At 46.7% G+C, this 26,236-nt stretch overlaps 1 protein-coding gene across 8 annotated transcripts in view; it reads right to left on the minus strand.

The window, feature by feature from the left end:
• Window positions 1-26,236, minus strand: part of TJP3 (tight junction protein 3) — a 57,174-nt gene that overhangs the window by 18,517 nt on the left and 12,421 nt on the right. For 5 of the 8 annotated variants that reach the window (XM_084825874.1, XM_084825878.1, XM_084825877.1 and 2 more), the window contains 12 exons: window positions 19,136-19,192; window positions 16,707-16,831; window positions 16,059-16,161; window positions 12,912-13,404; window positions 12,084-12,187; window positions 9,083-9,245; window positions 7,650-7,740; window positions 6,072-6,136; window positions 4,337-4,409; window positions 3,581-3,737; window positions 1,251-1,359; window positions 577-796 (listed from right to left, as the gene is read on the minus strand). In XM_084825874.1, the coding sequence (XP_084682000.1) occupies window positions 577-796; window positions 1,251-1,359; window positions 3,581-3,737; window positions 4,337-4,409; window positions 6,072-6,136; window positions 7,650-7,740; window positions 9,083-9,245; window positions 12,084-12,187; window positions 12,912-13,404; window positions 16,059-16,161; window positions 16,707-16,831; window positions 19,136-19,183 (1,751 nt within the window). In that variant the 5' untranslated portion in view covers window positions 19,184-19,192. Of the gene's footprint in view, window positions 1-576; window positions 797-1,250; window positions 1,360-3,580; window positions 3,738-4,336; window positions 4,410-6,071; window positions 6,137-7,649; window positions 7,741-9,082; window positions 9,246-12,083; window positions 12,188-12,911; window positions 13,405-16,058; window positions 16,162-16,706; window positions 16,832-19,135; window positions 19,193-19,517; window positions 19,711-26,236 lie in introns of all 8 variants that reach the window. The other 3 variants (XM_084825876.1, XM_084825875.1, XM_084825879.1) reach the window with 2 other exon arrangements.

The raw sequence follows: 26,236 nt of genomic DNA on the forward strand, positions 1-26,236 counted from the left end.
GCACTGCTGTGGTGTACCTTTATAGCCCCTCGGAGGGGTCTGTCCACTCCATACCCCTGGGGAGGGGCAGCCCCATAGCAAGGGTGAGAGTGGATCAGCCATACAACTCCTCGCTGGCTTCAAATGGCATACAGTGCAAAGCTATGCCCTGGTTAGGGAAGTCTGCCCACTAGTGACTGAAGATGATACTGTAGGCTTCCAACACATGGACACATTTCCATGAATTAATTTTAATTACTGTGTTTTAAAACCTAAAAAGCCTGAGGTGGACATCCCTGATGTCCCCTCAGTATGCATACCAAGTTTCAGGTGTCTAGGTTTCACCATGTTGGTGCTGAAGGACGGACAGACAGACAGGTTCTAGATTATATTTCCATATTATAATACTATTATAATATATATTGGCCTTCCCAGACCTGGTGTCCCCCAGATGTGTTGGACTACAACTCCCCCAGTCTTATGGCTGCTGAATCAAGTACAGAAAACAAGATTGCACCTTTCCACAAAAGGAGAGGTTTGCAGAATTCTAGGCACTCAGACACACACACACACACACACACACACACACACCCTCACCTGCTCCTGTTTGGAATTATACCCTTATCCATTTCCTGAAGGTCCTTGCCCATCCTCATGGCGAGCCAGCTGCCCATCTTGCCCCGGTACATCGTGTCCACCACATGGAAGACCTCACCACGGGTGAAGCTCAAGCCGGAAGGCGCATCCTTCTCAAAATCAAAATGGGTCCGGATGTAGAACGAGTCACCTACATTGGACTTGATCATCTTCCTGTACACTGGGGAGCAGAGAGGGAGGGAAACATGTGGACATTGGCTTCTGAATCCCAGGAACCCTAAGTGCCAGAGTCCTCCCGACCCCCGGTGGTGATCCGAGCACCAGGGTTCTCCCGACCCTCCGGTCATATTCCTCTACTGCTCGGCCTTGCTGGCATTCAGAAAGGGTTGTAAAGCCTTCCCAGCTGCAGCCCGAGGGTTTATTCTGTGAGATAATCTGGCCTGTGCTGTTATTTTTAGTCGGTAGTGATTTGCAAACTCCGATTTTTAGTCGGAGTTCTACACTTCTCCTGACATCCGGTCATATTCCTTTAGTGTTCAGCCTCGCTGGCCTTCAGGAAGGCCTGTAAAGCCTTCCCAGCCTTGCCCTGAGAGTTTATTCTGTGAGATAATCTGTGCTGTTTTGTAGGCCATTGCAAACGGGGACCAGGGATGTCTGACGGGCAGGTTACTTACGGTCCTGCTTATTTTGGACGCGTAGTGCCACCTCTTCCCCTGGCATCAGCTCCAGGAGGTACTGCACAGCCTCCTCACGGGTCAGGTTATGGAAGACTCTCTCGTTCACCTAACAGGAGGTGAGGAGAGGGGAAAAACAGCCAAGATGCAGCAACTGCTACTAAGTTTCCCCAATTTTTTTTTTATTTTTTTTTTAAAAAGAGTTCTAGGACACGGCTGGGGAACTTGTATTCCAAGAACATCTGGAAGGGTTCACCTCTCATAATCCTTGACCACTGGCTGGGGTGATGGGAATAGGGAGTCCAACGTCTAGTGGGCCGGAGGTTCCCCCAACCCTGTTTTAGGGCAAAGCCCTCTCAAGGCAGCTTCCGCAAAAGCAATTAAAAATGATTCCGATGAAATACAAACGGCAGCTCAAGCAATGTAAAAAGCCCCCACCACAATAATTTAGAATTAAATTTATACAGCTGATGAGAAAAATTAAGGAGCATCCATTTAAAAACCAGTGCTAACAGAGAAACATGAACACGTTCTGAAAATTCAATGAACAGCAGCTTGGAATAAAAACAGGTTTTCGAGGCCCATTCAACAGGCAGCTGTGAAAGGGAGAAACATATTATCCTTGTGAGGGAGATCCAGAGATATGGGCCCACCACCCAAAAGGTCCTGTGGTGGAGATATTGAAAGCAGCCCAACGAACGGGGCTTCTAAGGCCAAACTCAAGCCTCGGGCAGGTACATAGTGTGGCCTGTTGTCTATTTGAAAGCTAATAGAGTACATTTGGGCAAGCGGGATCAACAACCTCCCTGCTAGCTCCAGATGGTCCTTCCCTTTAACACAGGGGTGCAGAACCTCCAGCCCATAGGCCTGATCTGGCCTAAGGAATTTCTGCAACCGGCCCGTGGGGCGTCTGCCGCCCTCGCACACCATGCCCACCTGATGTCACATGAGCTGCAGAGGGCTGCCTGGGGGGTTGCCCAGCCCTGCACCCAATTCAGGTTCTGTCCCCCTGCTTTAGGAATTGCTTTGGGAAACAGGCCCTCCTTTCACCTGCCTACAGGAGACATACAGCAGGGCTGCCCCTGAAGACGAACTGGAAGCTGCAGCTCATGCAAAATGCAGCAGCTAGACCGTTGACTGGGACATCACGTAAAGATCACATAACACCCGTCTTAAAGGAACTGAACTTAAAGGAATTCATTTTGGTGCCAAGTTAAAACATGGCTTTTTTACCAAAGCCTTTTAGGGTGATTGGATCCCCTGAGTTTGCACACTGCTTTAACGGTTTTATTGTTCGAGATTTTAAATAGGTATTAAATTGGAACCTAGAGAGGTTCACCTGGCACCTACGTTGTACCTTCCAGCACCAGGTGAAGACCTCTTTATTTGCCCAGTATTTTAGCATTTTAGCTTCCTAGTCTTTTAGCTCTGGTGTTTTAAATCTGTTATTTAAATCGCTGCATTGCTGCTAGGTTTCATTCTGGTTCTACTATTATATTGTGATTTTAAGCTTTCATCTTTTATACTGTCTTATGCTGTTTTGCGGTTTTAATTTTTGTGAACCACCCAGAGTGCTTCAGCTATTGGGCGGTATAGAAATGAGATAAATAAATAAGTATTAGCTAGCTGAATGATTTAATAAGTTTTTAGCTATTTAAATCATTTATTGTTTTATGCTGTTGAAATTGATTGTATATGTACATTGCCCTGAGAGCTTAATGATACAGAGCAGGATACAAATGCTTTAAATAAATAAATGAATAAATAAATAAATCATAGAATCATAGAATCATAGAATAGTAGGGTTGGAAGGGGCCTACAAGGCCATCGAGTCCAACCCCCTGCTCAATGCAGGAATCCAAGTCAGAGCATCCCTGACAAATGGCTGTCCAGCCTCGTCTTGAAGGCCTCCAGTGTGGGAGAGCCCACCACCTCCCCAGGTAATTGGTTCCATTGCAAATAAATACAGCTAAATAAATAAATAAATATTCCATTGTAAATAAATACAGCTCCCATCATCCTTGGCGCACTGTCCAGAGCTGGTGGGAGTTGGGAATCCAACGACATCAGGAGGAGACATCGAGCCATTCTACCAATGTTCCACATTCAGAGGTCTTGCAACTCTAAATACCAGCGCTGGAAGCCCTGCTTGGGAGGTTCCCGAAGCCATCTGGCTGTTCTGTCTTGGAAAGTGGATGTTAGGTGAGGCCAACCTTTTGCCCGATCCCAAAGAATAAATAGCGGTTGCGTTGCTATTTACCCCATTTCTGTTCCGCACGTGACAAAGCTCGCACCGCGCTTGCCGGGCCACCTGCCAGGGACAGGCCTACCTGAAGGATCTGATCGCCTTCCTGGATGCCTTGGCTCTCAGCAGGGCTGCCCTCCTGCACGCCAGCCACAAAGATTCCAACATCGTTGCCGCCAGCAAGCCGAAGCCCGATGCTCTTGGCCTTGATGAAATGCACCATTTTGGAATCCGAGCTGTACCTGCAAGGGAGGAACAGGAAAGGTCGCAACATCAAGGGGAGACGTGAGAGAGGTGGACAAAGACAGAGCCAGTATGGTGTAATGGTGAGAGTGTTGGACTGGGAGCCAGGAGATCCGGGTTCGAGTCCCCACTCGGCCATGGAAGCTCACTGGGTGACCTTGGGCCAGTCACAGACCCTCAGCCTAACCTAAGAACATACGAAGAGCCATGCTGGATCAGACCAAGGGTCCGTTCACACATTGGCCCACCACATGTGGCCTGCATGTATGACAGGAGCACCACAATGCATTTCTGCTCATGCTTCCCAGTAACTGGTATTGAGAGGTACACTGCCTCCGATACTGGAGGTACACTCGTGACAAGCAGCCACAAGCAGAAGAATGCTATTGCACCTGCATCTGACTTGAGGGCTTCCCTTTGGGGCAGCTGGTTGGCTGCTGTGGAACAGAACGCTGGACAAGATGGCCCGTTGGTCTGATCCAGCACGGCTCTTGTTACGCTCTTAAGTCACCTCAGCACCAGAGCCATGTGGCCGGCCACTGCTCTCCGAAGATCGTTGCCTGTCAGTCCTGATGGCCATCAGACACCACAGCCTTACCCGTAATCGGCGTCACTTTGGGGGCCGGCAGTGACGTGATGGGCGTCATAGTCCTCAGCGGTCCCCTGGGCATCTAGAAAGGAGCAGAGGGAAACCCATGAAGCTACGAAACCAAATGGTAATCCCGCTATATCCCACATCTTGTTTTACGTGTAAACAGTAAGAATAATTCGGGGGGGGGGGTGTTACGGGCAGTTGAAAGCACAGGCAAGCTGAAGGAGCGTGAAGCTTTGGCGGGCACCTGATCACTGGATCAGGACCTGAAGGGTGCCATCAAAGGAGACCGGGCTTTGTTGCAAGCTCAAGGACTGCTAGTTTCCGGGGGCCCAGGTGACTGGAAATCCAAGCAAGCTTCAGCCCCAAATCCAGTCTGGAATATTAACACTGCAGGGGTGTTCCCAATCCTACACACAATATGGAGGTAAAAGGCTGCAGTGGCCTTGGCCAGGCAGTTTTTGAAAAGTTAAATCAGCTTAAAAGTCATAGAATGTCACGTTTCCCTCTGGCCCCCTCTTTCCTGATGCACTCACACACACACAAATACAGAGGCTTTTAATTCATTTAATTTTTAAACTCAGCCCTTTAATTCATTATCAACAGGTTAATTACAGATGCAAATCCTCGAAGACTCTCAGGCTACAAAGGAGTGCCTCCGGGGGATTCAAATGGGAACACCGACGTTGCCTACCTTTTGAAGTGAGGCTTGCTGGCTAGACTCGCTTAGGGAGGGATGTCCCACCCTGCCAGTGAGGCTTCCCTACATCGCTAACCAGGTTGACCGTCTGAGCTCCGCCCCTGACGTTCCCCCCTTTGCTCTGTGCCGCAGTCTAGCATCTCTTAGGTCACAGCCCCCACTCTCCTCCTCTTCCTCCTGGCTTTTCACAGAGGGGGGCAAGGGGGGGCTTCAGGCCTGGCCATCTGGGAGCTGCTAACCTGAGCAGCACGCCTACCCATGCCTGAACTGGCTTGGGAAAATGCATCCCCTGGTTCTGGCTGTTCCTCTGAGCTGCTAACTGTCTCCCTGCGCTCAGAATCGATCCTGACATAGAAAAGGAGTTAGAACTCCTGTGCTTGCTGCCATTGTTCGTGTCACAGCTCTGCCACAAACTCTGCCTTAAAGCTGTGGCACAAACCTGTGTCACAAACTCTGCCACAAACTTGAATCTCTCTACTGAGTACTTCTGTCAGCTCCCATATCCACACTGGGGGATATTTTTTTTTTTTAAAGGCTTCGGATGTGAACCTGGAAGCCAGCCCAGGAAGGCTGAGCACTAGAGGAATATAACCAGGGGTCAAGAGAAGTGTAGTACTTGGATCACTGTCAACTCCAAAAACAGCACAGGCCAGATTATCTCACAGAATAAACCCTCGGGGCACAGCCGGGAAGGCTTCACAGGCCTTCCTGAATGCCAGCAAGGCTGAACACTAGGAGAATATGACCGGGGTCTGGGAGAGCTGTAGTACTCGGATCACTATCTTTCCCCCAATCTCCTATTTGGTATTTTCCTGGCGTTTCAGCACTCCCCCCCACACACACACTCCCCCCCCATTCTAAAAGGTTAAAAATTTCTAAGGCTTAACTGTTAGCAGTAAAAGCTTTAAGCCCCACCCACCACTGGAAAACGGCCCCCGAGAGCTTATCTGAAATGGAATTTGTCTCTCCAGCTGAAAGAAGTTCAACACCTGTGCCATAAACGTTCAACCTTACAAGAGCGGTTGATTGGCTGGAACTCACCAACAACTTGGACCGTTGTCAAGTCCTCTTCTGGCTGCTGTTCCCTGCTGGAACGTCTCCAAGACCTGGGGGAGTAAGGGGGAAATTCAACCCAGTTATAATGTGAGTGGGGGGACAACATTCTGTAACTCTGTGTGCCCACCTTTAGAATCTTTGTCATTATTTTCTTTTTTAAAATATTATTACGCCTGATGTGTATATCGCTTTTGGGTGCAAAGGCCCCCGAAGAGGCAAATACTACAAACATACACAATAAGATTCCAAAGTAAGAAATAAAAATCCATTGATCCAAACATAAAGCAGCAAAAATAACAGCCTAGGAGGGCAAGAAGGAAAGAAAGCCACTCCAAGCAAAAGGATTAGAAGGCACTCTCACCAACCCAACATCCTGCACTCACCAACCATGCGATCCGATTCAAATCTATCTAATTCAAGTCTCTCTACCGATTCAGATCTACCCGATTCAAATCCATCCACCGATTCAGATCTATGCGATTAAAATCTATCTGATTAAAATCTATCTACCGATTCAAATCTACCCCTCTCCCCAGTTCTAAGAACACAGGGCAGCTGGTACAGGTTATTCCATCAGGTTATGAGAATCCCCCCTCCATAGTAACTCACCTCTAGATTTTAGATGTATTTATTTATTTATTTATTTAACACATTTCTATCCGGCTCTATATCATTAGGATCTAGATCTGTGTATGAGATGTAGTCGGTGACTGGCCCCGCCCACCTCCTCCAATTACCGTATCAATTTATTTTATTTATTTATTCAAGTATTTTTGATCCCGCTCCCCAAAAGGCACCCGGGACTGTTTACGATCGCCCTGCAGAATGAGACTGCAGGCTTACAATCTAAAAAAAAAAGACACGGCACGCAGGGAAAAAGGGTGGAGAGGGAAGAAGGGGAAAAAATTAAGTAGGTTTTCAGCAGGGCTGGTAGAATGGCCTCGCTTACACTCTCATCTCCCGGGTAGAAGCAGTTCAACCAGAGCAGGCCCTAGACTGCCCTATGGCGGTGGTTATATTGTATCCACCTCCCGTTGGTAGACCTCGGGTTCTAGTTTTAAAAAACCCTAAAAAGACGCAACAATGCCTGTTGCGGTAGACTAGCCATTGGTCGGGATGCTGGAGAAATTCGAGACGGATTAAAATGAGCTCAGATTTCTAAGAATCTGACCTGTGGAATCTACCATGGAGCGCCCCCTAAATACACTAAACATTACATACTGAGGTAGATTATGTAAATGCTTATGTAAATACTTACGTAAATATTTACGTAAATATTTCTGTATTTTTCTGCATGACAAAAAAAAAAGATTCACATCCCTCTGTGGGTGAATGACGGAATGAAAGCGGCCTGACAATCCGTGAAACACAGATGGAGCGGATTTTATACAGTCTGTACATGTCTAGCCATTGGTTGGTTCTGCCCGTCTGGAGGGCACCAGGTTGGGAAAGGCTGAAGTGGTCTACACAAAATAAAAATTACAACCAGACCAAAAAAAAAACCCTCTCAGCAAGCCCTGGAGACAAAGGCAGGTAGCTCAAGACACATAAGGAGGCACTTACAGGAGAGAATTCCTTGCGGGAGATTCGGGGGAGCGGGGGGCGCTCCCTGCGGGAGGGGGGAGTGAGACGTCAGAGCCAAGATCAGAGATGTCTGAGGGGGACACAACAAAAAGGGAGAGTTCATTTGGACAATGGTTTGTTAATATTTATGCACGTTCTTTAGCTCCGACCCCAGAAATGACAGCTAATGTTGAAAGACAGGTTGAGAACAAGATCTTAATGAGCGTCCTATCCAACCATTTTGTGAAACCATTAATTTCTGTGAACTGCCCAGAAAGCTTCAGCGATTAGGCAGTATAGAAATGAAATTAAGAAATAATTTTTTAAAACAACACAACGAGGGCACGAAGTTCAGTCTCACCCTTAGAGTGAAGGGTGGAGAAATTGGTCTGCTTATGGTCCGTTTTGCAAGGGCTCTCCCATTCGGTTTCGTTTCGGCAAATTTTCGGTTTTTTAATTCTGCCTGAAAATTTGCCTTCGCAAACATATTCAAACGTGCATTTCCCAAACACATATTTATTTATGTATTTATTTTAAACATTTCTATCCCACCCTATATCATTAAGAGCTCAGGGTGGTATACAGATAAAATCACTTTAAACAATATAAAACAATAATTTAAACACCTAAAAACATATTAAACTATTAAACAAATTAATACCAGTTAAAATCTAAAACAATAAAACAGTTAAAACAATGTGCTAGGGAATGCATTTAGCCTTCAAAGGCTTTGGTTAAAAGCCATGTTTTTACTTGGTGCCAAAACAAGACCAATGTCTGCACCAATCGGTCCTCCAAGGGAAGGGCAGTCCACAACCTAGGTGCCACAGCAAAGAAGGCCCTCTCCCATGTCCCACCACAGTGTATGTCTCGTACTGGTGGGATGCAGAGGAGGGCCCCTCCAACAAATCTCAGTTCTCGGGCAGGCGTATTTCCTAAATGCATTTTCAAAAGCTGTCATGGGGTGGTGGAGGGTATAGGACAGGAGACAGCCAGGGAACAAGCCTTTCCTCCAAATTCTCCATGGCTGAGACATGTGTGTGCCCTGGCAAAGCAGGATGGAACAATCCAAAGGCACCCAATGCAGAAAGGGGACAGAAGAAGCCGACTGGAAGGAAGCAAGGACAGGTATTCATGCAGGGATGTTGCAGGGAACATCATCTGTGGGCTAGCAAGCATGCCATTTGGGACAAACTGCTTATTTTCTAGAAAAAGGTCTGCTTTTTTCCCACTCCTGTAGTGGTGACAGGGAGCAAGGGTGCGGGTGGGGAACAGGGTGCAATGCCCCCTCAAGCCCCAGATGTTACCAGCCCCTGATCTAAATCTTTCCCAGTTCCCCTCCAGACAAGGTTTAGGCAGCCTCAAGAGGCCTCCTCGATGGCTCCCCCCACCGCCCACCCAGCCTGGCGTTTCTTCCACTTCCCTCCCCTCACCGTCCAGGTGAGAACTTCCGCTTTCACTGTCTCTCACTTGGGGGATATTGACCAAAAACTGGCTCTTATCCCTCAAGACGAGCAAGGTGAGTCTGCCCTCGGATTGTTCAATCAGCTGCCGCGTCTCCTCTAGCGACATATTCTCACTGGCCACACCATTGATCTGGAAAGAGACAGAGAGAGAAAGGTTGTGCCGATTAACCTATTCTCAATTATTGTTATTGTTGCTATTATTATTCTTAAACCACCTCCCATATCACAATTTTCTCCAAGTCCAAATTAAACAACCTTCTCCAAAGTAGGGATGTCAGAGAAATGTTTTGGGGGTGGAGTTCAGTGTGGTTTCCTAGGTTCAGCCCCCCAGACTTCATTCCAGTTCCTGCTGGGGCCAACGACTCTGTGTGCAGCGAGCCAGGCCACTTCGCAGATTTTCCAGACATTTTGCACATTTTTCCCCAGAGGTTCCACAATTTGCACACATTTCTGAGCAATTTCTGCAAATTGCAGCCGAATTTGCACAATTACACCTGTAATCTGTGCAAGTTGCTCTGAAATTTATGCAAGTTCATTCATTCATTACATTTATATCTATTTTATCCTCACAACAACCCTGTGAGGTGAGTCGGGCTGAGAGTCTGTGAATGGCCCAGAGTCACCAGTGAGCTTCTATGGCCGAGCGGGGACTCCCGGCTCCCAGTCCAACACTCTCGCCACTACACCACGCTGGCTCAGAAATTTGCACAAGCTGCTCAGGAATTTGCACAAGTTGCTCAGAAATTTGTAAATGTTGTGGAACTTGCAGGGGAAAAATGCACAAAAAACGTTCAGGGAAAAGTCTGCAGCGTGGCTCACAAATGCAAATCAAGTCATACATGTGTCTGTTCATGTGTTTTTTATGTAAATGGTTTTTAATGTCTGTATATTGTATTTTTAATCTTTTTAATCTTTGTAAACTGCCCACAGAGCTCCGGCTCTGGGCGGTATAGAAATGTAAATAATAATAATAATAATAGTAATAATAATACACACCACAGAACTCCGTCAGGTCAAAAAAGAACTGGATTTCCCAGTGACGGACATTCCTACCCCAAAGTGGTGGCCTCCAGATATTTTGGATTACAATTCCCATCATCCCAGACTGCTAGGCATGCTGCCTGGGGCGAATGGGAGCTGCAGGCCAAAACATCTCAAGGGCACCTGGTTGTGGAAGTCTTACCAGCCTCGCCCTTTGCTCTCTCTTCCGCTTCCTGCACAAAAGTTTCTTTCATTTGAAAATATTTGTTTTCTCTCTCTTCGGCCCTACGGGGTTTTTATAATTATTATTATACCAAAAAGGAAGGTGGGGGCAATTATGAGACAAACACATATGGATGTTTACATTGGAAATATTTTCTGGACTTCTCCCCCCTTATGTTTTGAGAACTACGTTTTTCCATATTTTATTCTGCTCTTTGAAACCATGTCGGGTTTTTGCAATGTTGGTTTCACAATCCTATGCGTGTTTACCCAGGAATAAGTCCGACAGTGTGCTGGGAGTTGTAGGACTTTTTCTTCTGGCTGGGGAATGCAGGGAGTTGTAAGACTTTTTTCTGTCTAAACATGCATAGGATCGTGCCCTAAATTAACTAAAGGTGTGGGCAACTTCTGCGGATCAAGGGACCCTGGCCCCTCACTACACTGCTATATTGGGGTCTGTATTGGACATTTGAATGGATCTTCAGTAATGCCTTATTTAGCAAAAGCTCTTGTTTCGGGTCTATTGGATGCCACGTCTTTTTAGTGAAAGCTTGTCAAATTCGGCTAATTGTTGGAGGTGTAACGCAGTCAATGCTTCTTTTATTCATATGTTTTGGAAATGCCCAATGGCTGCCTCCTTTTGGGAGGAAGTTATTGTACAGATAAATTTTATATTGGAAAGCTCTTTAACATTTACTGATGTAAATGTTCTCTTAAATTACTTACCTACTTCTTGGAACGTAACACATGGTCAGCGTAAATGGATATGTTGCGCCCTTTTGTTTGCTAAAAGACTGCTACTACGATGTTGGAAGGATAAACGCTCACCGCCTATAACGCAATAGGCTGAAGACTTAACAACACTAGCAACATTTGAAAGAGTGGTATATGGGCGTAACTTGCAAATGGACTTATATGTGGATATTTGGTCTGCTTTTACTGAAGTTTATGTCTAACCTTTTTTTTTCTTCCCCCTTCCCATCCCCTCTCAAATATTGTAATGTTAGAAACTGAGGATTTTGAATACGTTGTTGTATTTTTATTTTTATTTCATTCCTTTTTTTTTAGGTTTTGTAATGTTTTCAGTTTTGTTTTGTTTTGTAAAAATTCACACTAAAAGATTAATTTTTAAAAATACACTGCTAAATTTGGCACAACAGCAGAAGTGCAGTTGTTGTTTTTTAAACAAGGTTCCCACACCCCTTGTTCTCATGAAAAATTGCCACTGTTTTTTTTTACCACCACTACAGCAGCAAATTTGGCATCTGTGGTGAGGATGGGGATTACAAAATAGACTGGGGGGGGGGGCATATGCAACCCATATGTCACCCACCACTGAAAGAAATAAGTTAACAAAATTAACTAAGGTTCGGCGAACATGGAACGTTTGAGCTCACTGAGGTTCTACGAATTCTTCCTTGAAGCTTGATTCACCTCGTTTGTGCCCCCGGATGCTAGCATCTCTTTCCTTTGTTTTCAATTGGGAAAAATGCACATTTTCAACCGGGGAAAATGCGCGTCTTTAAAAGTGCGCATTTTTCCTAACCAAAAATACACATAAGCTAAAGTGTGAAAATGCAGATTTGCGCGTTTCACAGCACACTAATGTATTCTGGTGGACAGTTTGGGAAATTACCGGTCTGGTGGACAGTTTGGGAAATTACCTCTTTCTTACGATTTCCGTGGGATTTGCAAAAGGAATGGCATACAGGCATCAACCATAGGGGCATCGAGCCCCCCTCATTTCCTCCCAAGCCCCACACACCTTCAGTATGAGGTCCCCTTCTTGCAGAGAAGCGTCCTTTGCTGCCAATCCTGTCTCCGTGATGTGTTTGATGAAAATCTGGCTTCCGAGCCTCAAGCCGTATTCTGGGTTTGTTTGTTCCGGGCAGGAGATAAAGCAGACAGTCAGTGAAATGAACTGGTTCATATAAGGCACTTTTGTGGGGAGGGGAGGGGCTGTGAAATAAGGCAAAGCATGCAAGCTTTCACATTCCACTGAGCCCTTGAGCACAACGAGGCGTCCTGCATGATCCAGAAGCCTGCCTCATTCTTCACAGACCGACTACAGTTTTCAACAAAAGCCCTCATTTTTACAAGCTCCGTTTGGTCAGATCCTTTGGGGCCAATTTAGCAGCAGGGTGGGAATTTGGGCAGGGGTGCAAAATATCTTTCAACCCGGGGAGAAAACGGCACAAAAGTCAGGAAGCCGCCAAACAATCGGGAAGAGGATGAGGACATAAGGCAGTGTGGCCATCTGGGCAACCTCAAAGGGCCAAATTGGGATGTCGGGAAGGCCAAATTTGGCCCTGGACTTAAGGTATTGCACCTTTGAATTAGGGTTATGGCAATCAATTGACCGAACTTTCCATCTGATTTAATTGTATTATATTGCATGCTTTTTTCGTGCTGAGCCTGGATGAATGGCCATTTTTCAGAGGGAGGAACTTGGTGAAGGGGGTGGATGAAGTCTAAGGAAACAGGGCACAAGAAAGTGCATAAGTGCAACTGTGTGTTTCAGAAGTTCAGGGAATTGCAAAGATTTCCCAAGATGCCCACTCTCAAGGACGGATGTGGAGAATTTGCTATCTACCTTCACTCTCCTTGTTCTTGACCAGAACCGAGCGGACGGGTTTCATTGGGACGTCTTGCTGCGGCAGCCTCTTGAAGCCAGACACCAACACCAGCCCACTGGCGTTCCCTCTGCGGCTGTACCCATTGGTGTAAGGCTGCCCGTCAGATCCGCTGTCTTGGCTCCGCCTCCGATGGCCGCCATCTTGGCTCCGCCTCCTGTTCCGGACAGGATGCCTGCGGGGCCCATCGTCCTCATCCCGGTAATGCCCAGAGCTCCTCTCACTGGATGAGTCCCCATCGTAGCCCCGGTTGTGCTCTACCTCGGCCTGGTGCCGGCCATAACCACCCGGTCTGCTCAGCAAAAACGGCTCGCTGCCCCGGTAACCATACTCGTCATCTGAGTCGTCGTTCCGGCTGTCAGCCGAGCGCGGTGCAGGAACAGAGAGAGGCAGGTTTTTGGGGGTGCTGGATTTGGTAACCGGAAGATGCACCTTTCGAGGTCTTTTTACCGTCTGTAGGGAGGTAAAGCAGAACTCACATTAGCAGCCCATCAAGAAATCCAAAAGAAGGTATGCCAATTTGCCCAAAGATTCAAATCCAGTGAATTAAATAAGGGGGCACGCGTACCCATATGTAATTTATTCTGCCTCCCCACACAGCCATTGTGGGATACCTAAAGAAGGCGAAGAGGCTGTGTGGACGGGCAAAAATCTTGTTCACATCTTGGCTTAAGCCAAAATATGATTGTCCAAATGCAGCCTCTGTGGATGTGTGGGTTGTGTAATGTCAGGAATTAATCTGAGCATGTAGAGATGTCGGGCAGCTCAGAATCAGAATGGGAACAGGTACAACAGAGGGCGGCACCTCCCCAGTGAGCCCAGATATGGCAAGACTTTCTTCCCAAGACCTTGACACACAGATGGCCCAGGCAGAACGGCTCCCCCATTACTCCACCACGAGAACTCAAGTTTCGGAGGAGGGCTAGGGCCGTGACTTGAGGGACACTAGGGTCCGTCGCAAAGTAAAGCGGGGAAAGTTAGGGGCGGGGCTCAGACGCTCCACCAGGTTGGCCGCTCATGGAAGCCAATGTAGGAGGGAGCAACCCTAAGGGAGGGACATCCCTGTAAAGTGAGTCTGGCTGAGAAGTTCATGCCCAGACTGCTGGCAACTTCTCTAACTTCCACTTCGGCTCCTCTACTGATACTCGTAGAAGTGTGGATTAGCTGTTTCATTGCACTCTGAGAGTTTCCTAGAATCTGCATTAGTAAAGTAGAGTTGTTAACTAATAAAGTAGTGTTAGCCTGAAGCCTTGTTTCCTGGAGTGGAAGGGAGAGGATGTAGAAACATGACAAGTAATTGCATCAGAATTCAGGGTTTTTTAAAAGCAAGTTTCTAGTCCTTATTGAGAAGGTTTAAAAACATACGGGCAAAAGCTCAGGGCGCTGCGGAAGTGGGAGGGACACAGCTTTGAAGTCCTACCCTCCCTAACCACTGGTAGCCCCCACCCATGTCCTCAACAACCTGGAACTGAGATTTTCTCCATAAATTTTTAAACCTTCTCAATGAGGACTGGAAACCTGTTTTTAAAAGGAAGCGGAAATCTGATGTAAACAAGACACATAGACAGAAAAGGAGAGAGGCTGCAGTCAGACAATCGTATTTTGGCTTATTAACCCAAGCTACATACAAGCCTTTTTGCCTATCCACACAGGCTCTCTGCGCTTCCCTTTGAAGCACAAGCAAGGAAAATTAACCACGGTTCTTGTTTGCCCGAACCGGGGCTGTGGTTACCAGCTTTGGAATGAGCCAGGATATTGAACCAATTTCCAACCATGGTTTCATATCCTTGCTTGTTACAAAAGCTGGGACCATCATTTCCCAGTTAGGGTGAAATGGGGCGCTGAGGTTCATTACAGGTTCCTGATTTAATTGGGTCTGGTTTGGAGAGGGGGAGGGGAGAAAAAGGCTCACTGACATCTTGTCTTATTAATCCACGTTTATGATCATCCAAACTGGCTATAAGCACCGGGGTTGGGTCCAGATTTAGTCATTTCAATTCATTTATTATATTTCTCTACTGCCGCATAGCCAAAGCACTGTGGGCGGTTCACATCATGTAAAATATAAAAAGCCATTCACATAAGGACATAAAACAAATATCACACACAACCACATATATCTAAAACAATTTAAAACCGTCAGCCAGATACAATCAAGAGATGCATTAGATGCTGCCAAATGCCCGAGAGAAGACAGCAGTTTTAACCTGACACTGAAAAGATGACAACGTTGGCACCTGGCGGGCCTTGTCAGGAAGATTATTCCACAAATGGGGAGCCATCACCAAAAAGGCCCTCTCCCTTGTTGCCACCCTCTGAGCCTCCCTCGGAGGGGCTCCCAGAGTGGGGCCTTAGATGCAGGGAGTAGTGTGCAGGTCGGTTCATGCCAGGAGAGTTGTTGTGTCAGGTACTGTGGTCCTGAGCAGTGTAGCACTTTATAGGTCAAAACCAGCACTTTGCATTGGGCTTGGAAGCATATAGTAATCCTTAGAGTAGACCCATTGAAATAAATACAACGTCCATTAGCCATGACCCAGTTAAGCCCCATTGATGTCAATGGGTCTACTCAAATATATTTCAAAATCTCAACCCAACCATTGGCGTTACTTTCATAGGTGCATGTGTGACCACCCCAGTCCGGAGAGGGAAGCAAGAACAATGAAACATGAACAACCAGTGGAAGGCTGTGGAACAGAAAGGTGTATCATGATCGATTGGGGGTTTATTGATTCAGGGAGGCAGCCAGACATGCGGTTGGCCCCAGAGAAATTAGAATATCTGAAAGCACTCCATGATATCACAGAAAGTCAACCAATGCCATTACCGGGTGAGAGAGACATGCATAGGGTGGGGTGAGAAGAATATTTCTTTTACACTGGTCTCTTTTGTATAAATACATATTTCCGACAAATCAAAGTGTGTGTGTGTGGGGGGGGGTTAAATTGGTGTAACGCTGGAACCCTACTGGAAGAACCTCCTTGGAAACCGAGCTGCACAGAAAGGATCTTGCTTCTTCTAAGGATTAGTAAAAAGACAGAGGAGAGCAACTGGGGGTTTGGGGAGCCTGCCCCCCCAATCCACCCCCATCCCCGGTTGCCTGTACTCACAATATTGGCCAACTTGCCACAGGTTTTCAAGGTCTGGATGGCGAAAGAGGACGACACGTTTTCCATGGAAAGGCCATTCACCATGGCAATTTTGTCCCGGGTCCTGCAGAAAGGCAAAAGGGCAGCGGGGGTGAGAGCAGTGGAAAAACATATCGGACAGAGGTCTTTCCGAGACCAACCTGCAGGTGCTGTACCACTGAGCGAAGGTTCTCCCTCTAAAACTAAAATAAGCTTCTAGTCCTCATGGTTCTGAATAAAAGGCCGACCTAAATAGGAGTGTAGGATGGTGCTTTAAATGGAGTCAGACCATTGTTCCATCTCATTTAGTTTTGTCTACACTGCGGAGGGGCCACCACTGAGAAGGCCCTGCACCTCTGCTGGGGGCAGAACAGCAGAGCAAGGCCTGAGCAAGCACAGAGGCTCCTGGGGGAGGAGCCAGCTAAACAAGTCCCACCCCCAAAGTCATCCGAGCATGAGCCCCACCCACCCTCAGCCGTTGGCTAACTTGCTGTGACATCACAGAACGCTCATGATAGTGTATTTCAAAATCAAGAAAATCCTTACAATAGTACCTTCTAGAAACCTTCCGTATCCTCTGACTTGGGCACCACCCCCACTCAGCGGCCTGGTAGTTTTCATGCCACTTACTGTAGCCGGCCATCAGCTGGTCCCCCCGGCACAACGTCGGAGACAACGATCGAGGTGTCTCGATCGACGCTACTTGGACGATCTCGTCCTCCCGAGATGGCAATGCCAAAACCCTTTCGGGGATCCTGCGCAGAAACAGAAAAGAGTGTGAGTGGCAGCGATCTTGCCTTCTTTTAATATTTATTTTATAAAATAGAAAATACCCCCCTCCTCCAAAAAATAAAAGGTACAACCATATCATAAAGGACTGAAACATAATACTTTCACTGTTAGTAGTATTCATTAAAATGACTGAGGATGCTGAAGATACAAATGAATTCCAGTGATTCTACGAATATTTCTCATTCATCAAGTCTAAATGCAATGGCTACACTGATAATAACTATAAAGAATTTCATTAATAATAGGTACATTCATTCTAAACCAAAATAAAAATCCATTTGATTTGTCCAAGACTGGTTTTCATTGCTCTGGGCCCATGTGGTTACTGAAAGGAATGTCTTCCCTCCCAGAATTTATGCCCCAGCTGTGTATACTATAAGAGCTGGAAGGGACCTCAGAGGACATTTAGTCTGACCCCCTGCTGAGCGCAGGAATCTTGTACTGACACATGGTCCCTATTTAAATACTTCTACTGGAGAGGTATTGATTGAATTCTCTGCCACAGGATGTAGTGATGGCCACCAGTTTGGAACAGGGGTTAGACAAATTCATGGAGGATAATGGTGCAATCCTATGCATGTTTAGACAGAAAAACATCCTACAGCTCCCAGCATTCCCCAGCCAGCCATGCTAAGGCTACCAATGGCTACTAGTCGTGATGGCTACGTGCTACCTCCACTCTCAGAGGCAGGACGCCTCTGTACACCAGTTGCTGGGGAACATGGGCGGGAGGGTGCTGTTGCACTCCTGTCCTGCTCGTGGGTTTCCCCTTGGGGTACCTGGTTGACCACTGTGGGAAGAGAATCCAGGACTAGATAGGATTTTGCTCTTCTGATGTTCTACTGCTGAATAACTCATACCATTAGGACGTTTCTCCTAACATTTAGCCGAAATCTGCTTCCCTGCAATTTCCACCCTTTGGTTCCAGCCCTGCTTTCTGCAGCAACCGAAAACAAGCCTGTTCCACCTTCCACGTGACAGCCCGTCAAACATTGGAAGAGGGCTATCATGTCTCCCCTTTATTTATTATTACATTTATATCTGGCCTTTTCTCCTCTTGCACCCAAGGCATGGACATAACCCTCCTCCTCTCCATCTTATCCTCACAACAACAACCTGTGAGGTAGGTCAGGCAGAGAGTCCAGGACAGGCCCAAAGTCACCCAGCGAGCTTCCATGGCTGAGTGGGGACTAGAACCCGGGTCTCCTGAGTCCTAGTCCAATACTCTAACCACTACACCACACTGCCTCTCAAGCTTCTCTTCTCCAAGCTAAACACACTTAGCCCTTTCAACCATTCCTCCTAGGACTTGGTTTCCAGACCCCTCGCCCACCTGGTCACACAGAACCCTCTCTGCCTCTGCCTGGTTCTTAAGATCTTCTGGAGAGGTCCTTTCTTTTCAGACCACCACCTTCATCTGATGGGGATGCAAGACAGGGCCTTCTCGGTGGCTGCTCCCAGGGCTGTGGAACTGCCTCCCAAGGGAGGCTAGGTTTGCTCCCTCTCTGCTGTCCTTCCGCCGGCCGACAAAGACCACTTTATTCAAGTGAGCATTTGGTATGTAAGCAGGCCTGTTGGGTTGGAGACTGTTTTTACTCTGTTACTGTTGCATTTTAAATTGTTTTAAATGTTGTGTTGTTGTGTTGTTTTTAATGTATTTGTTTTATGATTGTTTTTATCTAATTTTATTAGTGGCTATAAGCCACCTTACATGCCATTCTGAGTAGAAAGGCAGAGTACACATCCAATAAATAAATACATAAGATTGCCTTAGCCTTTTTAGCAGCCGCATCACACCACTGGCTCATGTTCAACTTGAGATCCACAAAGACACAGAGAATTTTTTTACAGGTACATCCCTCTTAAAATGTGGCACCCTTGGTATATAGGTGCCGCCCCACAACAATCCTCTATTTGGATATTTGGTCTGCTTTTATTGATGTTTACGTGTAATCTATTCCTTTTCCCCTTTTTTTAGAAAATTGTTATAACTGAAACGGAAGCCTTTAAAGCATGTTGTTATACTTGTGGTTTTTAACAAAAATTGTAGTTGTGTTTTGTTTGTTGTTGTTGTTGAAATCTACAATTGCTGTTGTTGAAATCTACAATAAAAAACTGATTTTAAAGAACTGGACACAATACTCTTGACCAGTGCAGAATAGAGCAAAACGTTTCGTTCTCGCCACTGTGGGTTCATCCAGCTAGACAAGAGAGAGAGACCGGGAACAAAAGAAGACCGTGAAGAAAGATGTTAACACACTACTCACTCTGTTCAGCGTGATGGTATACTGCTCCCAAATCACCATTTCCTCCATGTCTGCAACCTAGGAGAGGCCAAGAGGGGGGAAAATGTGATGCAGCTTCGGGGACCTGCATTTATACATCCACACAAACATCTACACACACACATACACAAACCTTGCAGCCCGCCCCCATTAGCTCAGTGTGTCAAATCAATGTGTAATTCAGCTTCTCCCTGTCTTGGTAAGCCCCCACATGCCTCAGTTTCCCCTTCACCTATGCCCTTTTCCTCAACTTTCCCTCCACATTTTGTTTAGATCTTATTTTATAACTGAAAAGTGGAATAGAAATCTTTGAAATAAAATGTGAACAAAAATAAGTTCAAAGGAAACCTTGTGTACAACTTGCCTCGAAGCAGCCAGAAGAGGAGCAAAGGGATTTGTGCGTCCTTGAGTGGAGTATTTATGGAAACAACGCACAGGGCATTTGGGAATAGCTGCACCAGGTGAGTTTGCTGTCAGAGGATTCTATGTGCATTGCTCCCTTCCCAGCCATGGCCTCCTAACGAAATGCAGGTGAAGAGAAGTTCTGTTGGTTTTTTCTAAAAAAGACAAATCCAACACTGGAGCTTCAAAACCAGGGGTTCAACCCATCTTCGATGGGGTTACACCCTCCCTTTGAAGACACAGGTTCAAAATCTGGATTCAGCCCTGAATCTGGATGCCCAGTCTTCAAATTTTGCACACCTTGAGCCAGGGGTGTACGGATTTGGGGAAATCCTTTCCGTCTGTGGTTTGCATATTACTAGGCTTCCACTGTCTGCTCATGGACAGAATAGGATTTTTTGCACGAGAATTCTGTTCGTTTCTGAGTGCACACCTTCACGTTTGCAAATAAAACAAAATTGCACACATCCCCCCCCCCATAAAAAACCCTCCCACAAATCTGCGGAATATGCACAACTCAGATAAAGCTGGTAGATCCACAGAAGTCCAATCTCATCTGAATCCATATTGTGGATTTCTTCAACATCCCTACCTTAAGTTAGAGTGCTTCCAGACAGGTAGCTCCTAGGACTAGGGTGGGTGCCCTCTGGATGTTTTGGACCACATCTCCCATAATTCCTGACCATCAGCCATGTCAGCTGGGCTGATGGGAGTAGTAGTCCAAAGCACCCTTGCATTACCAACCAAAAGCCGTCATGTAGCTATTCCGCCTTCTCCTCCTTCATGGATATTGTGTGGCAAGAAAATGGGGGGGGGGCAGGATAGACGAAGCAGTGGGAAAATACAGGAGGGTTCCATGGGAAAGCTGACATCATCTGGACTCCCTGTACAATTCCACAAATGAGGCAGGTCGGTTACCCAATAAAAGCCTCATCTGCAAATGCTCTTAGTGTGCAAATGCGCCCACTCCTAGAAGTGTCAGATCTGGCCACAGTGTGACACATGCTTGAGTTACATCTCAGCTGGGCTACTGTAAGGCGGTCTATGTGGGGCTGCCCTTGAAGACTCCTCAGAAGCTTCAGCCAGTCCACAATGCTGCCACCAGACAGTTGACTGGGTCTGGTTCTGGGGAGTGTGTGACTCTTTTTACAACAGCTTCACTGGCTACCAGTCTGTTTCCGGGCACAATTCAAAGTGCTGATAATGACCTATAAAGCCTGATAGAGACCAGGTGAACCGAAAGGCTGCGTTCTCCCCTACGAGCCTGCCTGGTTTTACAATCCTTCGCCCTTCTTTCTGTCCTGCCAACGTTAGAACCATGTTTGGCAGGAACTCAAGACAGGGCCTTATCGGTGGTTCCTCCCAGCCTCTGGAACTCCTTGCCTAGGGAGACCTGGCAGGCAAATATATTTTTATTCAGACAAGTTTGGCCCATAAGCTGACCTGCAAATATGATGAAACCATCTGTCAGGGTGCCCCCCCCCCCCCGCAACCACCAGTCATTTAGTAGTTTTCTGGCCTCTGTGGATTTTTCCCCGCTTCTGAAAGCTCGAAACGCCTCTCCTAAGGCTTAGTTACTGGCTGTAAGAGCTTTCAGGTAAAATATGCAGAGGTCATCAGAGGACATGCTCCTGGTAGTTCTGCATGGATCTATGGCTCGATTGGAGTCCACCCGCAGAAGAGCCTTCAGTGTGATGGCCCCCTTTTTATGGAACTCCCTGCCTCTGAAGGTCAGGCAGGCACCAACGTTGTGTTGTTTCTGGTGCCTCCTGAAAACATCGATATTTCAGGAAGCCTTCTTCAACTGACCAGCCACATTTTTTTTTCAGGATTGTTTTCTCAAAAATAAATTAATAATAATAATAATTTTTAACACAGAGTTTTATTCTTTTATCTTATCTTTGTATCTTTTATTGCTCACTGCTCCAGAATCTGTCTAGCGGTATAGAAATGTTGTATATAAATAAGTAAATGTGGGCTTCGCCCCCTTTTCCTTTGGTGCTTCCCACCACTGGAGTAAGGCCTCTGAGAACTTCTCCAAAACTCCTTCAGGCTGAAAGAGGTTCCCCATCCCTGACTTAACGCCTCCGCTTTCTGAATCAACCCAACCAGAACCAACCAGGTTAGTTTGCTTCCAGCCAGGCCCACACCTTGCCTCAAGCCAGGAACACAGTACGATCATGTGGCCTTTTCCAGGTGAAAACAAAGCGCTATCTAACAAGGTCAGCAGGGTGCTAACAAAACACTATCTGCTAAAAGCCCCCAGTGGGACAAGTCAAAAATTATAAGCTTGGCACGGCCGAGGGGCACCGGTTGTATGTATTAAGCATGCCAAAATAATCCAACGTGTATCTATTTGAAGAAGGTTGCCCATTTCAGCTTGCTAACTGGAGCAGGGATGTAATTAGCTTGCCTCAGCCGGGAATTGGAGATAAGATTCTTAATCCGACACTCAGAAGCATTACCAACCATGAAAATATTTCAATAAACGGATCTGCATTTTTTCAGCTGAAAACATCTTTCTTTAAAATAAAAAATATGTTTGTTTTTTTTACTGGCAGGCAGACAAGGCATTCCAAAAAAGATTGGCGGATAAATCCTGTATTATAAAATTAGGTCAAGGAGCTGCAGAAAGCTGGGGAAGAGCGGGGGGAGAGAAAAAGGAGAAACAGGACTGAAATAGTTGAACACAGTGGAGGCTGGTGGCCCCACTTGAATAGCTTCGCACCTTGGATAGCTCCTTTAGAATTCTGACTGGTTCTGACTGAAACCTGGAATGGATTCACTGCCCCACCGATATCAGAACCACCAGCCTCCAATGGTTGAACATTGCAGAAGAGAAACACGCACAGACACATTTTCTCCACAGCATCTCTCCCCCCCCCCCATGCACACACATCCATTTCCCCAAAGGGAGGCAGATATAAAGACTTCTACCGGAGAGCATCACCTGCAACACTTTAGAGTTTTCCTCAATTCGCCGCTCCAGCCAGAAGGCTTGCAGGCTAAAACTGGGAGTCCCCGAACAGTGCACCCCAGAGAAAGAAATAATGTTAACTGAAGGCTGCTGTGAGCTCCAAGAACCCAGCCAGCAGAAAGGGGTTGCCTATCACATCCTTGCACAATCAACAGGGCAGTCTGGTCATTTTGAACTTGGGACTGAATGCTCTTACGGGACCATCGTCCCCTTTTTAGATGCTAATGTGCATTACTTTATTTGCTTCAAAACATGGAAAGTTACATTTGGGGGTCCTTCTGTTCTTGCTGCTCAGCAGCACCCCAGACTTCTACCCCAAAGTCCGGCCCTAATGGCACCAATAAATAGTTTTCAACCAATCTGGAATTCCCATCCCCAAGCAAAAGGGGGTAAGTCCGATGTGTTTCATTGCACGTACTGTCAGGGGTGGGATGTGTTTTACATAGGCTTACCCGATGTAAGGCATACTTACCTTACATTGGCCAGAATCCATAAACTTTATGATCAATTAAATTTAAGGGCCTTATCAACAACCTTTATTTATCTGATAGAATCATCCTTTTTAATGTTTGAGTGTATTTCTATAGTTTTATGCAAGATCACCGGCAACTTCCCAACTAATTAAATAAATACATTGCAATGACCCACAAGTACCTGGCATGGAGAAAAAGGAGGACAATTTTTTTTTCTTCTCTCCTACAAGTCATGCAGTGAAGCTGATGGGCACAGCGATAGAGGGCAGACCAACAAAACAAAGCCCTTCTCCATAAGGTGCAGAACTGACCTGTGGAACTCACTGCCGTAAGGTGCGATGGAACCAAGGAATTCATGGAGAATGTCTCTCAAAGGCTAGTAGTTATGATGGCTATATTGAACCTCCAGGGTCAGTGGTCTATAACCTACTGTGGGCAATGATGTTTCCTTCCCACAGGCCTTGCGAAGTAGGCCTGTATTTGCTCACAGACAGCTGCTCAACTTTTTAAAAATGCTCACCAACAATGACAGATTTCATAACAGAGATGCAGACCCGGGAACCAGAGAGTGTCAATAAACATGCGGACAGGGGTGATCCAAGGGCCATGGTTTACTTGGACTTCTAAAAGGCCTTTGATAAAGTCCCTCACCAAAGACTCCTGAGCAAATGTAGCAGTCATGGAATAAGAAGAGAGGTACTCTCATGGATCAGAAACTGGTTCAAGAACAGAAAGCAGAGAGTAGGAATACATGGTGAATTCTCCCAATGGAGGGAAGTAAATAGTGGGGTCCCGCACGGATCTGTATAGGGACCAATGCTTTTCAACCTGTTCATAAATGATCTGGAATTAGGAATTCATAGTGAGGTGGCCAGGTTCGCTGATGACACCCAATTATTTAGGATGGTTAAAACAAAAAGAGATGGGAGAGATCCTTTTGAAGCTCTTCCCAAACTGGGAGAACGGGCATCTAAATGGTGAATGTGGTTCAGTGCATGAAAGTGTAAAGTGATGCACGTTGGGGCAAAAAATCCCAACTTTGAGTATAACCTGATGGGATCTGAGCTAGCAGTGACCGACCAAGAAAGAGATCTTGGGGTTGTGGTGGGCAGCTCGATGAAAGTGTCGACCCAGTGTGCGGCTGCCGTGAAAAAGGCAAATTCCACATTAGGCATAATTAGGAAAGGAATTGAGAATCAAACTGCCCCCATACCCTACTGCTCCTATACAAATCTAGGATGTGACCACACTTGGAATACTGTGTCCAGTTCTGGTGACCACGCCTAAAAAAAGATACCGTTGAGCTGGAAAAGGTTCAGAGAAGGGCAACTCGAATGATCAGGGGGCTGGAGCATCTCCCCTATGAGGGAAGGTTACAACAGCTGGGATTGTTTAACCTGGAAAAAGAGGTGGGGGGTTGGGGAGACATGAGAGAGGTCTGCAAAATAGTGCTTTGCATGGAGAAAGTGGATAGGGAGACATTTTTCTCCCTCTCTCAAAATGATAGAACCCGGGGTCATCTCATGAACGGTGGGAGATTCAGGACAGATCAAAGGAAGTCTTTCTTTACACAGCACATACACTCACTACTACAGGACGTAGTGATGGCCACCCATTTGGATGGCTTTAAAAGGGTGTTGGACAATTTTTGGAAGAGCAGAAGGCTATCAGTGGCTACTAGTCCTCATGGCTCTGTGCTACCTCCAGTACCAGAGGCAGTATGTTTATGTACACCAGTTGCTGGGGAACATGGGTGGGAGAGTGCTGTTGCACTCATGTCCTGCTTGTGGGTTCCTGGTCGGCAGCTGGTTGGCCGCCGTGTGAACTGAATGCTGGATGAAATGGACCCTTGGCCTGATCCAGCAGGGCTCTTCTGATGTTCTTATGTTAAACAGGATACTGGTCTAGATAAGAGTTTTGATATGATGCTGCAAGTTTTTTATATGAAGCAATAAAGGCCTAATAACTGAACTGGTACCAGAAATAAAAAGATGGTTCTGGCCCACAGGGAGAAAGGGCAGGGGAGATGTTTCTCCATTGCCCGGTAGCTGCATGAATTACTGAGCTGCGGCCTTTCCGCTAAACAACAACGCAAGACTCCGGTCCTCAAAGTTTGAACACTAAAGGGCCAGTGTAAACAGGAAGCTGCCAGAGACAGAGGCCCACTGAGCTCCATGTCACCTGCTTCAGCCTTTCTCCCAAATTGGCGACCTTCCAGAGGCGCTTTGCTTCAACATCTGGCCTACAGGCAACACTTGCTGAGCAGCATGGATGCTGCTGAAGATCTGTGGCTCCCTTTGGCGCACCCAAGGTGGCCGCACGGCCAGAGATTCCTCCCACGTGGAGCCGAGAAAGCCTTCCGCCTTGCCCAGGCCCTGACCAGCCGAGAAGGTAAACAGCAACGCCAGCAGGCATCATGCGTTGCTGACGCCGAGCACACATTCCTGGTCGATTTATGACTCGCAGAAACAGCAAGTCGGCCTCCCAGAACGCTGCACGCTTCACACGCCATCCCACCTCCCTCCCCCAATGCCAGCGTGCCCACGCCCAAACCGCGCCATTTGCTCCTGGCAGGCATATGCTTGCACTTTCCGGGCCGCACTGCAACAGGCGGGAAGCCCGCTGGTGCAGCCGCAGCCTCTCTCCACACCAGGAAACAGGTGCACCGGTGGAAATTCTGCCTGTTTTGCAGCTATGGGGGGAAAAGGGTGGAAGTAGGCTTTGGTTTCAAAAAGGCCCAGGATTCAGAGGGGAGAAAACCGAACTTGGAATGAGGGACAGGGGGCTGAGCCCTGGTGGAATCTGGTTGCTCAAGACAGAAGGTTCCAGGCCTCAAGCAATTTAGGGCGCAATCCTATGCGCATTCAGACATAAAAAGCCCTACGAACCCACGCACGTTCAGAAAGAAAAATGTCCTAAAACGCTCACATCTGAGCATGCGCAGTTTTGCATTTTAAACCCCATTAAATCCTAACACTATCAGGACTGCAAGAATGCAAGGAGCTTTGCTTCTCTGCCCTGATGCTAAATGCCTTTAGGCTGCAATCCTATGCATATTTAAACACACATAGCATTGCGCCCTTATTGATTTAAAATTCTTATAACCTGCCCTTCCTCCAAAAGAAGCACAAACTATATTCACAAAACAAGTACCAATAAAGCCACCATAAAAATCATATAGTCACACAAAAACAATTAACAGGCAACAATCACCATCCAACCAAAACACAT

Source organism: Heloderma suspectum, chromosome Z (genome assembly GCF_057233095.1).
Source record: "Heloderma suspectum isolate Gila_16-S chromosome Z, 16-S_ref, whole genome shotgun sequence".
NCBI classification, from domain to species: Eukaryota; Metazoa; Chordata; class Lepidosauria; order Squamata; family Helodermatidae; genus Heloderma; species Heloderma suspectum.